This window comes from Calidris pugnax, unplaced genomic scaffold (genome assembly GCF_001431845.1).
Source record: "Calidris pugnax isolate Ruff unplaced genomic scaffold, ASM143184v1 scaffold7, whole genome shotgun sequence".
Taxonomy (NCBI): Eukaryota; Metazoa; Chordata; class Aves; order Charadriiformes; family Scolopacidae; genus Calidris; species Calidris pugnax.
In genome coordinates, this window is record NW_015090762.1 from 6,893 (window position 1) to 20,230 (window position 13,338).

Sequence of the window (13,338 nt, forward strand, 5' to 3'; positions counted from 1 at the left end):
CCCCTTTTTAAGGAAAGGCTTCAAGCTCGTCATCCTGGACGAAGCCGACGCCATGACCCAGGACGCTCAGAACGCCCTGAGGCGAGGTGAGGGGCGCTGGGGACCCCAGGCCGCTGTCCCCCCTTCCCAGGTGACCGAGGAGGACCAGCCTCTCCTCCCTCCTCTTTGCAGTGATCGAGAAGTTTACCGAAAACACCCGCTTTTGCCTCATCTGCAACTACCTCTCCAAGATCATCCCCGCCTTGCAGTCCCGCTGCACGCGATTCCGTTTCGGCCCCCTCACCCCGGAGCTGATGGTCCCCCGGCTGCAGCACGTCATACAGGAGGAGGGGTGAGCCTGGGGGGCGGAGGGGGGACCCTCAACATCCTCTGTACCCCCCTTTTTCACCCCCCACCTCATTCCCCTACGCGAGGAGGAGCAGTGGGCTCGCTTTTCCAGGGGTGTTATTTCCCTCTGTGAGCACTGGCTCCCTCTGCAGCCCCCAGGTCTTGTTTTTCCAGGGTGGATGTGACCGAGGATGGGATGAAGGCTCTGGTGACACTCTCCAGCGGTGACATGCGCAGGGCCCTCAACATCTTGCAGGTATGGACCGTGGCTGCTCTCCCCTCCTGGCAGCCATCAGCCCCACGCAGGCAGCTCCCCTGGAAGGGGTGGGTTGAAGGGAAGAGCTCTTCATCCCTCCCTCGCCCTCTTCTTCCTCAGAGCACCACCATGGCCTTCGGGAAGGTGACGGAGGAGAACGTCTACACCTGCACGGGGCACCCCCTCAAGTCTGACATCGCCAACATCCTCGACTGGATGCTCAACCAGGACTTCTCCACCGCCTACCGCAGTATCCTTTTCCTTCTGCTGGCCCCGGGGGTTTAAATCCTCCTCTTCGCCTGAGTTTCCCATCCTCTGACCCCCTGCTCTGGCTTGGGGGGGTCCTCGGGGCTGTGGTGGGGACGAGGAGTGGGATCTGGTGGGGAAAAGCTTGGAAGAAAGCCCTTCACTTGCTCCCATCTCAGAAATCACGGAGCTGAAGACGTTGAAGGGGTTGGCCCTGCAGGACATCCTCACCGAGATCCACCTCTTCGTGCACAGAGGTTTGTGGTGCCCGGGTGGCCCTGGGAGGGACAACTGTCCCCCCCCCAGCTCCTGGTGACACATGCCATCTCCTTCTCTCCGCAGTGGACTTCCCCCCCTCGGTCCGAATCCAGCTGCTGATCAAGATGGCAGACATCGAGTAAGTCTCCTCTTGCCCCAAAACACCCCTGGCCGGGGGGGGGCTACCAGCGAGCCCACCCCACGGGGGTCACCGCTGCCACGCTGCGCCGGGTTTTGTGGTGGCCACTGGGCACTGCTGGCCCCGTTCCCCTCCATCCCTGCCCCATAAACCCACCGGCGCTGGGCTTGGATTGCTCCATAGACTCATAGAATGGTCTAGGTTGGAAGAGACCCTTGGGATCATCAAGTCCAACCATCTCCCCTACTCTACAAAGTCCTCCCCTACACCATGTCCCTCAGCACTGCATCTAAACGGCCCTTAAACACAGCCAGGGATGGGGACTCCACCCCCTCCCTGGGCAGCCTGTTCCAATGCCCGACCACTCTCTCTGTGAAAAATTCCTTCCTAATGTTCAATTTTTGATACAAGCCAGGATGCCATTGGCTTTCTTGCCCCCCTGGGCACAGGCCGGCTCATATTCAGCCGTTTGTCAATGAGAACCCCCAGGTCTCTTTCCTCCAGGCAGCTCCAGCCACACTTCCCCCAGCCTGTAGCGCTGCAGGGGGTTGGTGTGGCCCAAGTGCAGGACCTGGCACTTGCCCTTGTTGAAACTCATCCCGTTGATCTTGGCCCAGTGATCCAATCTATCTAGATCCTCTTGCAAAGCTAATCCCAGTGCCGGGGCTGTCACCGTGGGGACAGGGGGTGCTGGTGTGAACACCCCAACCTGCCCTGACCCCCCCCCACTCCAGGTACCGAGATCGCTCCCTCATCGCGGCGTTCCAAGTCACCAGGGACCTGATCGTGGCCGAAGCCTGACTCCGGCTGGGTGGATCCTTCCTGGCCCCATCACATCCCACAGAAGCTGGTGGGAATCATCAGTGTGGCACCCAGGGACTGCTCCCTCCGGATCCCAACCTGCCCTGACCCCCCCCCACTCCAGGTACCGGTTGGCTGCTGGGACCAGTGAGAAGATTCAGCTGAGCTCCCTCATCGCGGCGTTCCAAGTCACCAGGGACCTGATCGTGGCCGAAGCCTGACTCCGGCTGGGTGGATCCTTCCTGGCCCCATCACATCCCACAGAAGCTGGTGGGCATCATCAGTGTGGCACCCAGGGACTGCTCCCTCCGGATTCCCCACTCCTCCTCACACGCCTTGAACCCGCAGCCGGGGTGCCAGAGTCGGGCAGCGCCGTTTCTAAGCTTCCCCAGGGAAATACAGGTGCCTCCAGAGCCCGGCGGGTTTCTTGCCTGTTCTTTTTCCTCCTGTACAGCAAGGGCTGGAGGGTGGTGGTCAAAGCTGACCCTGTCACATCCACACGAGCTGAAGTCCTGCTGTTGTCACCTTCCCTGTGGTGTTGTCACCACACCCTGAGAGGTGGCTTGTGCCACCCCATCGCTCACGCAGCCGGGGACAGCACGGTTCCTTGAGGTGACATCCCCCTGTTCCAAGAGGGGACACAGCGGTGGGTGATACCCCTGCGGGTCAGGGAATCCCCAAATTTCTGCGTTTAACTGCCCGTAAGAGGAAAGAAAAATCCTGGGGAGCACGTTGGAGGAGACATTCCCCGTCCTCTCCATCAGCTGGGGTCACATCCTCGGGCTCGTGCCTGGACTGAGCACACAGGGGACACAAAGCACGTGTCACTGCAGCCACCAGTTCAGCTGGAGGGAGACAAGCACCCAAGTGCTTCACCTGCAGCAAGAACATGGGGCTGCTCGAGTGTGGAGCTCCAGGGGGAGATAAATCAGCGGGAGGGGACCTGGGGGCTGCGTGAAGTCCCTTCACGGTGGGACTGATCCTCCCCAGCACCCAGTGCTGAAGGTTTACTGGTCTGCTGGACTCGCTGCCGCCCCGACAGCCCTGGCAGGAGGCCCCGGGCCTGCCCTGCAGGTTCTCCCCAAGTCACCTCCACCAGCCAAGAGGAAAGAGGTGAGGAATCGTGATTTTTTGTTTTTATTCTGTCATCGCTGTCGTCTAGTCCGTGGAGACCCACTGGGGTCTGTCCAGCTCGTGCCCAGAGCGGCAGAGCCCGCACCTCCCCAGGAACTAAAGCTACAGCATGAGCCCATCCCCGTGAGGATGGGGGGTTTTTTTTTGGGGGGGGGGACAGTTGTAGCCCCGTATTCGTACAAAGCTCCGCTCGGGCTGCGGCTGCAAACCTTCAACTCACAACATTGCACTTGGAAGCTAAAAGCACCTGACCCAAAACTTGCAGATAGCAGGGGGACCCGCTGTGCCCCTTGCCCCTCCGCATGCTTTTTTGCTGGGTTCTAGTATTATTACACAAAAAAAAAACCAACAACCAACCAAAACCCCCAAACAAATCCCTCCACGTTCAGACACGGTCCCGAAAGAGGGGGAGTAGGGATGCTCCTGCCCCACGGCTCACGAATCAGCGAGACGTCGTCGTTGCTGCGGTGCCTCCTCCGACCCAGGCCCAGCCCTGCCACCAGGGAGGGGGCTTTTGCCTCCATCCCTCTGCTCCTGCTTTAAAAGGTCCGGTAAGTGAGGAATTCCTTCAGCTTCCTGGGAATGGGGAGTGCCAGGACCTGGTAGGTGGTGAGGAAGGTGCGCAGAGCTTTGCGACACAAGTGCTTCAGCGACGAGAGGACCCTGGGGGCGGTCCAGAATTGGACGTGGCCGTCTCTGGTCCTGCAAACGGGAGCCAAACGAGCCATGAGGACAGGGCAGAGCCACACGAGAAAGCTCAGTTATCCCCGAATACCCCAAGTTTGCAGCAACCACCCCTTGCTGCCATCCAGCGAGACTTGGACAGGCTGGAGGGCTGGGCAAGGAAGAACCTCATGAGGTTCAACAGGGAAAAGTGTAGGGTCCTGCATCTGGGGAAGAAAAATGTCAGGTACCAGTACAGGTTAGGGGTGGACCTGCTGGAGGCAACTACTGAAGAGAAAGATCTAGGGGTCCTGGTGGACAGTAAAATGACAATGAGTAAACAGTGTGCTCTTGCGGCCAAGAGGCCAATGGTATCTTGGGTTGCAAAGGGAAGAGTGTGGCCAGCAGGTCAAGGGAGGTCATTCTCCCCCTCTGCTGCATGGGGTTATTGTGGCCCAAGTGCAGGACCTGGCACTCGCCCTTGTTGAAACTCATTCCATTGATGTTGGCCCAGTGATCCAATCTATCTAGATCCTCTTGCAAAGCTAATCCCGGCTGAGGCTGTCACTGTGGGGACAGGGGGTGCTGGTGTGAACACCCCAACCTGCCCTGACCCCCCCCCACTCCAGGTACCGGTTGGCTGCTGGGACCAGTGAGAAGATTCAGCTGAGCTCCCTCATCGCGGCGTTCCAAGTCACCAGGGACCTGATCGTGGCCGAAGCCTGACTCCGGCTGGGTGGATCCTTCCTGGCCCCATCACATCCCACAGAAGCTGGTGGGAATCATCAGTGTGGCACCCAGGGACTGCTCCCTCCGGATTCCCCACTCCTCCTCACACGCCTTGAACCCGCAGCCGGGGTGCCAGAGTCGGGCAGCACCGTTTCTAAGCTTCCCCAGGGAAATACAGGTGCCTCCAGAGCCCGGCGGGTTTCTTGTCTGTTCTTTTTCCTCCTGTACAGCAAGGGCTGGAGGGTGGTGGTCAAAGCTGACCCTGTCACATCCACACAGGCTGAAGTCCTGCTGTTGTCACCTTCCCTGTGGTGTTGTCACCACACCCTGAGAGGTACGACTGTGGCTTGTGCCACCCCATCGCTCACGCAGCCGGGGACAGCACGGTTCCTTGAGGTGACATCCCCCTGTTCCAAGAGGGCAGGCACACAGCGGTGGGTGACACCCCTGCACGTCAGGGACCCCCCAAATTTCTGCGTTTAACTGCCCGTAAGAGGAAAGAAAAATCCTGGGGAGCACGTTGGAGGAGACATTCCCCGTCCTCTCCATCAGCTGGGGTCACATCCTCGGGCTCGTGCCTGGACTGAGCACACAGGGGACACAAAGCACGTGTCACTGCAGCCACCAGTTCAGCTGGAGGGAGACAAGCACCCAAGTGCTTCACCTGCAGCAAGAACATGGGGCTGCTCGAGTGTGGAGCTCCAGGGGGAGATAAATCAGCGGGAGGGGACCTGGGGGCTGCGTGAAGTCCCTTCACGGTGGGACTGATCCTCCCCAGCACCCAGTGCTGAAGGTTTACTGGTCTGCTGGACTCGCTGCCGCCCCGACAGCCCTGGCAGGAGGCCCCGGGCCTGCCCTGCAGGTTCTCCCCAAGTCACCTCCACCAGCCAAGAGGAAAGAGGTGAGGAATCGTGATTTTTTGTTTTTATTCTGTCATCGCTGTCGTCTAGTCCGTGGAGACCCACTGGGGTCTGTCCAGCTCGTGCCCAGAGCGGCAGAGCCCGCACCTCCCCAGGAACTAAAGCTACAGCATGAGCCCATCCCCGTGAGGATGGGGGGTTTTTTTTTGGGGGGGGGGACAGTTGTAGCCCCGTATTCGTACAAAGCTCCGCTCGGGCTGCGGCTGCAAACCTTCAACTCACAACATTGCACTTGGAAGCTAAAAGCACCTGACCCAAAACTTGCAGATAGCAGGGGGACCCGCTGTGCCCCTTGCCCCTCCGCATGCTTTTTTGCTGGGTTCTAGTATTATTACACAAAAAAAAAACCAACAACCAACCAAAACCCCCAAACAAATCCCTCCACGTTCAGACACGGTCCCGAAAGAGGGGGAGTAGGGATGCTCCTGCCCCACGGCTCACGAATCAGCGAGACGTCGTCGTTGCTGCGGTGCCTCCTCCGACCCAGGCCCAGCCCTGCCACCAGGGAGGGGGCTTTTGCCTCCATCCCTCTGCTCCTGCTTTAAAAGGTCCGGTAAGTGAGGAATTCCTTCAGCTTCCTGGGAATGGGGAGTGCCAGGACCTGGTAGGTGGTGAGGAAGGTGCGCAGAGCTTTGCGACACAAGTGCTTCAGCGACGAGAGGACCCTGGGGGCGGTCCAGAATTGGACGTGGCCGTCTCTGGTCCTGCAAACGGGAGCCAAACGAGCCATGAGGACAGGGCAGAGCCACACGAGAAAGCTCAGTTATCCCCGAATACCCCAAGTTTGCAGCAACCACCCCTTGCTGCCATCCAGCGAGACTTGGACAGGCTGGAGGGCTGGGCAAGGAAGAACCTCATGAGGTTCAACAGGGAAAAGTGTAGGGTCCTGCATCTGGGGAAGAAAAATGTCAGGTACCAGTACAGGTTAGGGGTGGACCTGCTGGAGGCAACTACTGAAGAGAAAGATCTAGGGGTCCTGGTGGACAGTAAAATGACAATGAGTAAACAGTGTGCTCTTGCGGCCAAGAGGCCAATGGTATCTTGGGTTGCAAAGGGAAGAGTGTGGCCAGCAGGTCAAGGGAGGTCATTCTCCCCCTCTGCTCTGCACTGGGGAGGCCACAACTGGAGTACTGTGTCCAGTTCTGGGCTCCCCAGTTCAAGAGGGACAGGGAACTACTAGAAACTTCTTCACGGTGAGGGTGACAGAGCCCTGGAACAGGCTGCCCAGGGAGGGTGTGGAGATTCCTTCCTTGGAGATTTTCAAAACCCGCCTGGATGCTCCTGAGTAACATGCTCTAGCTCTAGGCAATCCTGCTTCAGCAGGGGAGTTGGACTAGATGATCTCTATGGTCCCTTCCAACTCTAGAAATTCAGTGAAATTCAGTGAAATTCAGTGAAACGGGAGCCAAACGAGCTGTGAGGACAGGGCAGAGCGACACAAGAAAGCTCAGTTACCCACGAATATCCCAAGTTTGCAGCAACCACCCATTCCCCAGCCCAGGAAGCCAGCCAGGGAAGCCCAGAATTTACTGAGCTGGAGGAGGAAGAGGAAGCAGCCCGTGTTTTTCCGCATTTCCTCTCCCCTGTACCCACCCTGTGGCGATGAAACCGCCATGTGGGAAGTACATGCAGCACAAGCCGTTGGTCATGGGAGCAAACGCCACCGGGGACCGCAGCTCCAAGGCCCAGATCCTCAGGAGCCTAAGGAGAAAGAGAGGGGACACCGTGCCAGGCCCACGTCCACGCAGCGCCTGCAGCTAAAAGAAAAGCCTCTGGAGCTTTGCAAACTCTGGAGGATTTTGTCCCCCTGTACTGGGCACTGGTGAGGCCTCACCTTGAGTACTGTGTCCAGTTTTGGGCCCCCTACCATAAAAAAGACATTGAGGTGCTGGAGCGGGTCCAGAGAAGGGCGACAAAGCTGGTGAGGGGTCTGGAGCACAAGTCTTATGAGGAGAGGCTGAGGGAACTGGGGTTATTCAGCCTGGAGAAGAGGAGGCTGAGGGGAGACCTTATTGCTCTCTACAACTCCCTGAAAGGAGGGTGTAGAGAGATGGGGGTCGGTCTCTTTTCTCAAGTCACAGACAACAGGACGAGAGGAAATGGCCTCAAGTTGCACCAGGGGAGGTTCAGGCTGGATATTAGGAAAAATTTTTTCACTGAAAGGGTTCTCAGCCATTGGAATGGGCTGCCCAGGGAGGTGGTTGAGGTCCCATCCCTGGAGGTGTTCAAAAGCCGGGTTGATGTAGTGCTGGGAGGTCTGGTTTAGTGATGATGCTCCTTGTTTGTTGTGTGGGTGACTATTTTTGTCAAAGTTAGGTTGACGGTTGGACAAGATGATCTTTAAGGTCCCTTCTAACCTAGAAGATTCTGTGATTCTGTGACTTAAAGTATCCCAGGAGTGTCCCAACACGAGCAGCAAGGCGGGAGGCACCGTCCCCTCTGGAGCTGAGCTGGATGCAGACAGCTAGTGACCATGCTGAGGGGGACAGCAAGGGTGACACAGCACCGAGGAGGACACAGGCTCATCTCTCAGAAGGGTGACAGGGCTGTGACCTTGCATTGTCACAGCCACGGTGTGCCAGTCAGCCCACCCTTTCCCTTTATGCCAGGCACTGGTGGAGAACTGGGTGAGGTCTGCTCCCCGCGATGGCACGTCCCAAGCTCCTGGTTTGTTTCATTGGGGTCCTCCTGGGACCTTCTTCCCGCTGGAGGTCCCCAAGGGGGGTTCACTCACCTGTCATCTGCCACCGTGGCCAGGTAGAGGCCCTCAGGGGAGAAGCAGACGGAGCGCAGGGAGCTGGTGTGGACTTCGCCGCTGTAGTCCAGCGCCGAGTGCAAGGGGACGTGGCTGTGGGTGGGGAGAACAAGCCCAGCATCAGCCCCAGTCTGCCATGAGCCACATCCCAGTGCTCCGGGGCTGGCAGTGGGGCCAAACACAGCAAGTCAGAGCCCCCTTCAGCCATTGGAGACGAGGGAGAGGTGGTGGCCATGCCCAGCTAGAAGGGAAGCCCACGCTCTGTCAGGCATTGGTCTGTCCACCCTCCATGCCCCATACCGCAGTGTCCTCAGCTGCTCCCCGGTGTAGGGGTCCCACATGATGACACAGGCGTCGTAGGAGGCGGTGACGAGGAGGGCCGAGTCTGGTGAGAAGTCACAGGACACCACGCTGCTCTGGTGCCCCTCCAGCCTCCGGATGAGGGTGTAGGATCGCATGCTCCACAGCAGCGCCTGCGGGGCACGGGCAGGGGATGAGGCTGGGAGCACCCCGGGGTCGGGAGCAGAGGAGAAACATAGAATCATAGAATGGTCTAGGTTGGAAGAGACCCTTGGGATCATCGAGTCCAACCATCTCCCCTACTCTACAAAGTCCTCCCCTACACCATGTCCCTCAGCACTGCATCTAAACGGCCCTTAAACACAGCCAGGGATGGGGACTCCACCCCCTCCCTGGGCAGCCTGTTCCAATGCCCGACCACTCTCTCTGTGAAAAATTCCTTCCTAATGTTCAATCTAAACCTCCCCTGTTGGAGCTTGGAGCCATTCCCTCTCGTTCTGTCACTCATGCCATGTGAGAAGAGACCAGCACCAACCTCTCTACAGTGTCCTTTCATGTAGTTGTAGAGAGTGATGAGGTCTCCCCTCAGTCTCCTCTTCCTCATACTAAACAGCCCCAACTCCCTCAGCCGCTCCTCATACGGTTTGTTTTCCAGCTCGGGGTTTAAGTTCCATGAGCTCTGGTCCTGGCTCCCAGCTCCTCCATGAAGAGCTGGGATGGCCAAGGAGCGAGGGTGGCTCTGGTCTGGCTCCTTCTCGCCCCGGGGGGGACACAGGGGGTCGAGGGGAGCGTTGGATTCAGCGGGACTCACCGACTTCTCTCCGGCAGCGGAGCAGAGCATGCTGCAGTCCGGGGAGATGGAGCAGCAGTAGACCCACTGCACGTGGCCTGACAGCACCTGGACCTGCCGCCCTGGGGGACAGCAGACACGCGAGTCACGAGAGGGGAACACGAGAGGCCCTGCCCCTGCTCTCCCCCCACCTTTCCCAAGAGGGAACACACATGGGGTTGAGGCAGGGGGGGGTTCACCTGGGCAGATCCCAACCTCTAATCTCCTTGCACCCCTCTCCTGCACTTCCTAGCCCCCCCTGGAAGTGGATGGCTCTGCTCCGTGTCACAGGACCATCCCCTTCTTCCTCAAATACTGTCCCCAAAGATCCTCTCCCACCTTCTCCCCTACCAAGGTGGGTTTCTCCCCAAGTCTTTCCCGCAGCGGAGCCCAGCCTCAGCCAGGGGTGACCCAGCACCAGGGATGTCCCCACGCCCTCCTACCATCTCTGCTCAGGTCCCAGACACGCAAGGTCTTGTCCCGCGAGGCTGACACAAGGATGAGGCTTCCATTGGGAGCGAAGCTCAGGTCTCTGACCACGTCCTGGTGTCCCAAGAGGCTGAAGAGGAGGTGTCCTGCGGAGAGGGGGATGTGCTGAGCGCTGTGCCCAACATGGGGAACAAGGCAGTGCCCCTCACGGTGCTTGGGACCTGGCAGGGGCTCCCGCTCACCCCGGGGGAGTATGAGGGGAAGGATGAAGATGGAATCTCCTTCCAAGGGGAGAGACACCAGCCTGATGCCACGACGGCTCTGTCTGCCGGCCATGTCTGCTCACCTGTCTGCACCTCCCAGACCTTGATCTGCCCGTCGTTGAGGCCGGTGGCCAGGATCAGGCAGGGAAGAGCCACGGCGCAGGCGGGCTCCGTCTCCCCGGCCGCCGGCCAGGCGCTGAAGGCCAGGCCCCACACGATCTGCCCGCACTCCAGCGTCTTCTCCTTGGCCGCCCCACGGCCCCTGGCCTCCCCTTTGCCTCCCCGGCCCTTGCGCTCCGAGGTTTTGCAGCTGTGGGGAGAAAGGAGAGGGATGGCGTTCGCTGTCCCCCCCACCAAAAGCCGGCCTGGCGTGTGCCCCCCTCCCCGCCATTAACTCACAGCTCGGCCTCCCCCAGGGGCCAGGGGATCAGCTTGACCACGCAGTGTCCCTGCGACCAGGCGAACCAGGCGCCGTCGGGGGAGAAGGCCACGCTCCATGTCTCGCAGCTGGATTTCCAGTCGTAGCGCTGGGGGCGGCCCGGCTTCAGCTCGGCCAGAAGCACCGGCTCCTCTGGGGGGGCGGGACGGCCATGTTACCCCCCCCGACACACACACACCCCCTCCGGCTTCCCTCACCGCTCACCTCCCCACCGCCCCGGGGCTCCCTCCCCACCGCCCCGGGCTCTCCACAAGGAAGGCTCCCGGGGATGGTCCCCGCCGGCCCCGCCTCACCTCCGCTCGGCTTCATGGCGGCTCCGCGGCCCGGCCCCGGCCGGCCGCCGCAAGGCCCCGCCGGGCCCAGGCCCAGGCCCAGGCCCAGAACCAGGCCCAGGCCCGGCCAGTGCTGGGGCCTGGCAGGCAAGATGGAGCCTGCTGCACAAGCAACAGTACTGCCAAAGTCACCTTTGTTGGGGAACAGCGTGCAGCTGTGCTTTCAGGTGGCACCAGTGGTCGTGGGTTGCACCCATAGTGATCATTGCAGACCAAAGGGAAGAAACGGGGTTGCCACAGCCGAGTGCCCATCCCTCCCTCGCCCCCAAGCACAGCCACTGACAGAAAGGGGCCTGGGGCCTCCCTGGGCACCTTTCTGGGATGAGTTTGGAGGATAAGAACAGAGTGCTCTGCTGTCATAGGCCTCATACCAAAAACTAACAAAGAAAAAGCCAAATTTCATCCCTTTATCTCTTCTGATTTTATTTCATGCTTTCTAAATGTTTTCTGTATTCCTTTGTGGAAGAGGAGATGTAATGTATTTTCAGAGGGACCCAGCTCCTGCAGGATCCTAAATTGGCTCATTTAATCTACATGGGTACTTGAATCCTCACTTAAGACATTAGTTAATTAAGCCACATTAAACCACACAGGCAAAAAAGAGGCTATGTTCAGATAAATTTAAGGGTCTGATTTTCTGATTTAAAACCACAAAGCAAAGACTTGCAGAGAGCCCAGCCTGGTGCTCCCTCATTAACTCAGCATATTGTGACATTTATAGTTCTCACTCAGCACTAGGAAACCAAGGAAAGTAGGGGGTTACAGTGGTGAAACAAAACTTGAGAACGCTGCAGAAAAATAAAGTTTGTGTCCATACCATGGACTTGCACAACAAGGCTTTGCCTTGTAGGCATTCAGAAATCTCTCTCATGCTCATGGAAGTGTTTTCATGTTCACAAAGGCGAATTTTTGTGCTGCCATTTGAAAGTCTCTTTTCTGTAGATGTTTCAGTAATTCTATCAGAAGCAGAACTCACTCCTGAGTGAGCTGACTAACCACATCCAAAGAGAAAGTAAGCAAGGAAAATGAGTTTTTCATGAAAAAATCATAACCTGGAACAAGATTATTTAACTAAGTTCAACTTAATAAACAAATACTAGCTAAGAAAGAAAGGCTATACACAGATAAGCAATAAAACATGTAAGAAGAGCAAAACCAAAAAAATAATTACTTGGCATGGGTCCACATGTAAGTAAATGGAGAATGTCAGAGGGCCTTCCCTCTTTTTCCTAAACCTGCATCCTGACTTCAAGCATCTTTCTCCAAGTTAAGCACATCTTTACTACTACATAAACGTTTGAAGTTTTAGGGAGGGGAAAGGGGCTAAAGCTGGGCTTTCTGAATTTTGGAGTTTTTCTGTTACCATTTGCTGTTCTTTAAGTTACCAAAGTCATTTAAACAGTTCACAAGTATCTACACAAAATTTCAAAATTTGTGTAGGCATTGCTTTCCCTCCTGCATCTTAGTGTCTGAGAACTTCAGAAATCTTATGCTACCAGTGTTTTGCAGAAATATGCCAACGTAAAAAAAAAAAAAAAACAAAACAGGTATTAAGCTCAGAAACAAATATCTGAGGCAGAGAAAGATGTAAACTCTTTCTATATTCCAAATGGATAGCTTAAATGCAACCCCTCCCTCCTTAGCTGCATTCAGCTTTAATAAAGCTGTAAGAAAACTAAAAAAAAGGAAAAAGAAAGAAAGGAAGGAAAAGAAAAAGAAAAATAAAGAAACCCGTGTAAAAGTCTCCCCGTTTACAAAATTATTATAGCTCTTTCTTTTGCCATTCCTGTAGTTTAGAATTAATCAAACTTTTTTTGTTAAATGTATAAAGAAAAGACAAGACACATGCTGTTTGTTATCTCTATAAAGAATTAGGGCTATAACAGATTTAGTGAGAGAGATTTTTCAAAGAAACTTAGTAATACAGTTTCCTCTGAAAACAAATCACAGACTTTCCTAAGGGTAGCAGATAACGCTCGAGACCCAGCATAAAAAAGTGCAGTAACATGAAGAAATACAATAATCCAAATACATATTGTACTTTTCCTATGGGTACAGGTAACACTTTGAAAACCTTAAGCCCATGCTTTCCTTTCATTTACATGAGAAAAAGAAATTGTGAGAGTTTTAGTAATGTGTACAAGACTACACAAGTGCAGATGCAAAAGAAATCAGTTTCAAGCTGCTCCTGATCTTTAGAAATGTATTTGTTCTGAAGACACCTCAACACCGCATTCTCATTCTTATTTTCAATGAATAGAAGTATTATCAATGTATCTTTAATTTAGGATTTTGTTCAGCAGCTTTAGAAGAACCTTCCTGAGATTTGGAAGGCATCTTTCTTTAGCCAATAGTGCTGAAAAAAAAAAAAAAACAGTCTCAAGATTAACTTTTCACAAGATCACGTAAATATTCTTTCAAGAAATAATCAACTATACATTTTAAACCAAATTCAAGAGTCTCTTTTTTCATCCATTAACAAAATAACCAAGTTTTGTATGTAAAAACAAAGATAGTA

General features: G+C 55.7%; 3 protein-coding genes across 3 annotated transcripts in view; 2 read left to right on the plus strand and 1 right to left on the minus strand.

The window, feature by feature from the left end:
* Positions 1-2,443, plus strand: part of RFC5 (replication factor C subunit 5) — a gene marked incomplete at its 5' end in the record, with an annotated part of 9,252 nt that extends 6,809 nt beyond the window's left edge. The window contains 7 exons of the mRNA XM_014966326.1: positions 13-86; positions 172-331; positions 502-583; positions 704-833; positions 1,009-1,086; positions 1,172-1,226; positions 2,152-2,443. Of these exons, the coding sequence (XP_014821812.1) occupies positions 13-86; positions 172-331; positions 502-583; positions 704-833; positions 1,009-1,086; positions 1,172-1,226; positions 2,152-2,248 (676 nt within the window). The remainder of the gene's footprint in view (positions 1-12; positions 87-171; positions 332-501; positions 584-703; positions 834-1,008; positions 1,087-1,171; positions 1,227-2,151) is intronic.
* Positions 2,444-5,455: 3,012 nt separating this feature from the next.
* WSB2 (WD repeat and SOCS box containing 2) lies at positions 5,456-10,863 on the minus strand. The gene is made up of 9 exons (XM_014942015.1): positions 10,782-10,863; positions 10,449-10,620; positions 10,133-10,359; positions 9,801-9,932; positions 9,340-9,440; positions 8,529-8,701; positions 8,208-8,321; positions 7,067-7,174; positions 5,456-6,177 (listed from the first exon to the last, which is right to left on the minus strand). Exons 1-9 carry the CDS (start codon positions 10,795-10,797, stop codon positions 6,015-6,017), a joined length of 1,206 nt encoding a protein of 401 aa, XP_014797501.1. The 5' UTR covers positions 10,798-10,863; the 3' UTR covers positions 5,456-6,014.
* Positions 10,864-11,996: 1,133 nt separating this feature from the next.
* Positions 11,997-13,338, plus strand: part of LOC106902700 (rasGAP-activating-like protein 1) — a 16,467-nt gene continuing 15,125 nt past the window's right edge. The window contains exon 1 of the mRNA XM_014966454.1: positions 11,997-12,008. Coding sequence (XP_014821940.1) covers positions 11,997-12,008 — 12 coding nt within the window. The remainder of the gene's footprint in view (positions 12,009-13,338) is intronic.

Excerpts from the sequence above, each read along its gene's own strand:
- WSB2 (XM_014942015.1), bottom strand. Across the intron at positions 8,702-9,339 it reads CCGCTGCCGGAGAGAAGTCG|GCGCTGCTGTGGAGCATGCG; the intron begins GTGAGTCCCGCT and ends CGTGCCCCGCAG. Across the intron at positions 6,178-7,066 it reads GGCGGTTTCATCGCCACAGG|GACCAGAGACGGCCACGTCC; the intron begins GTGGGTACAGGG and ends TCCCGTTTGCAG.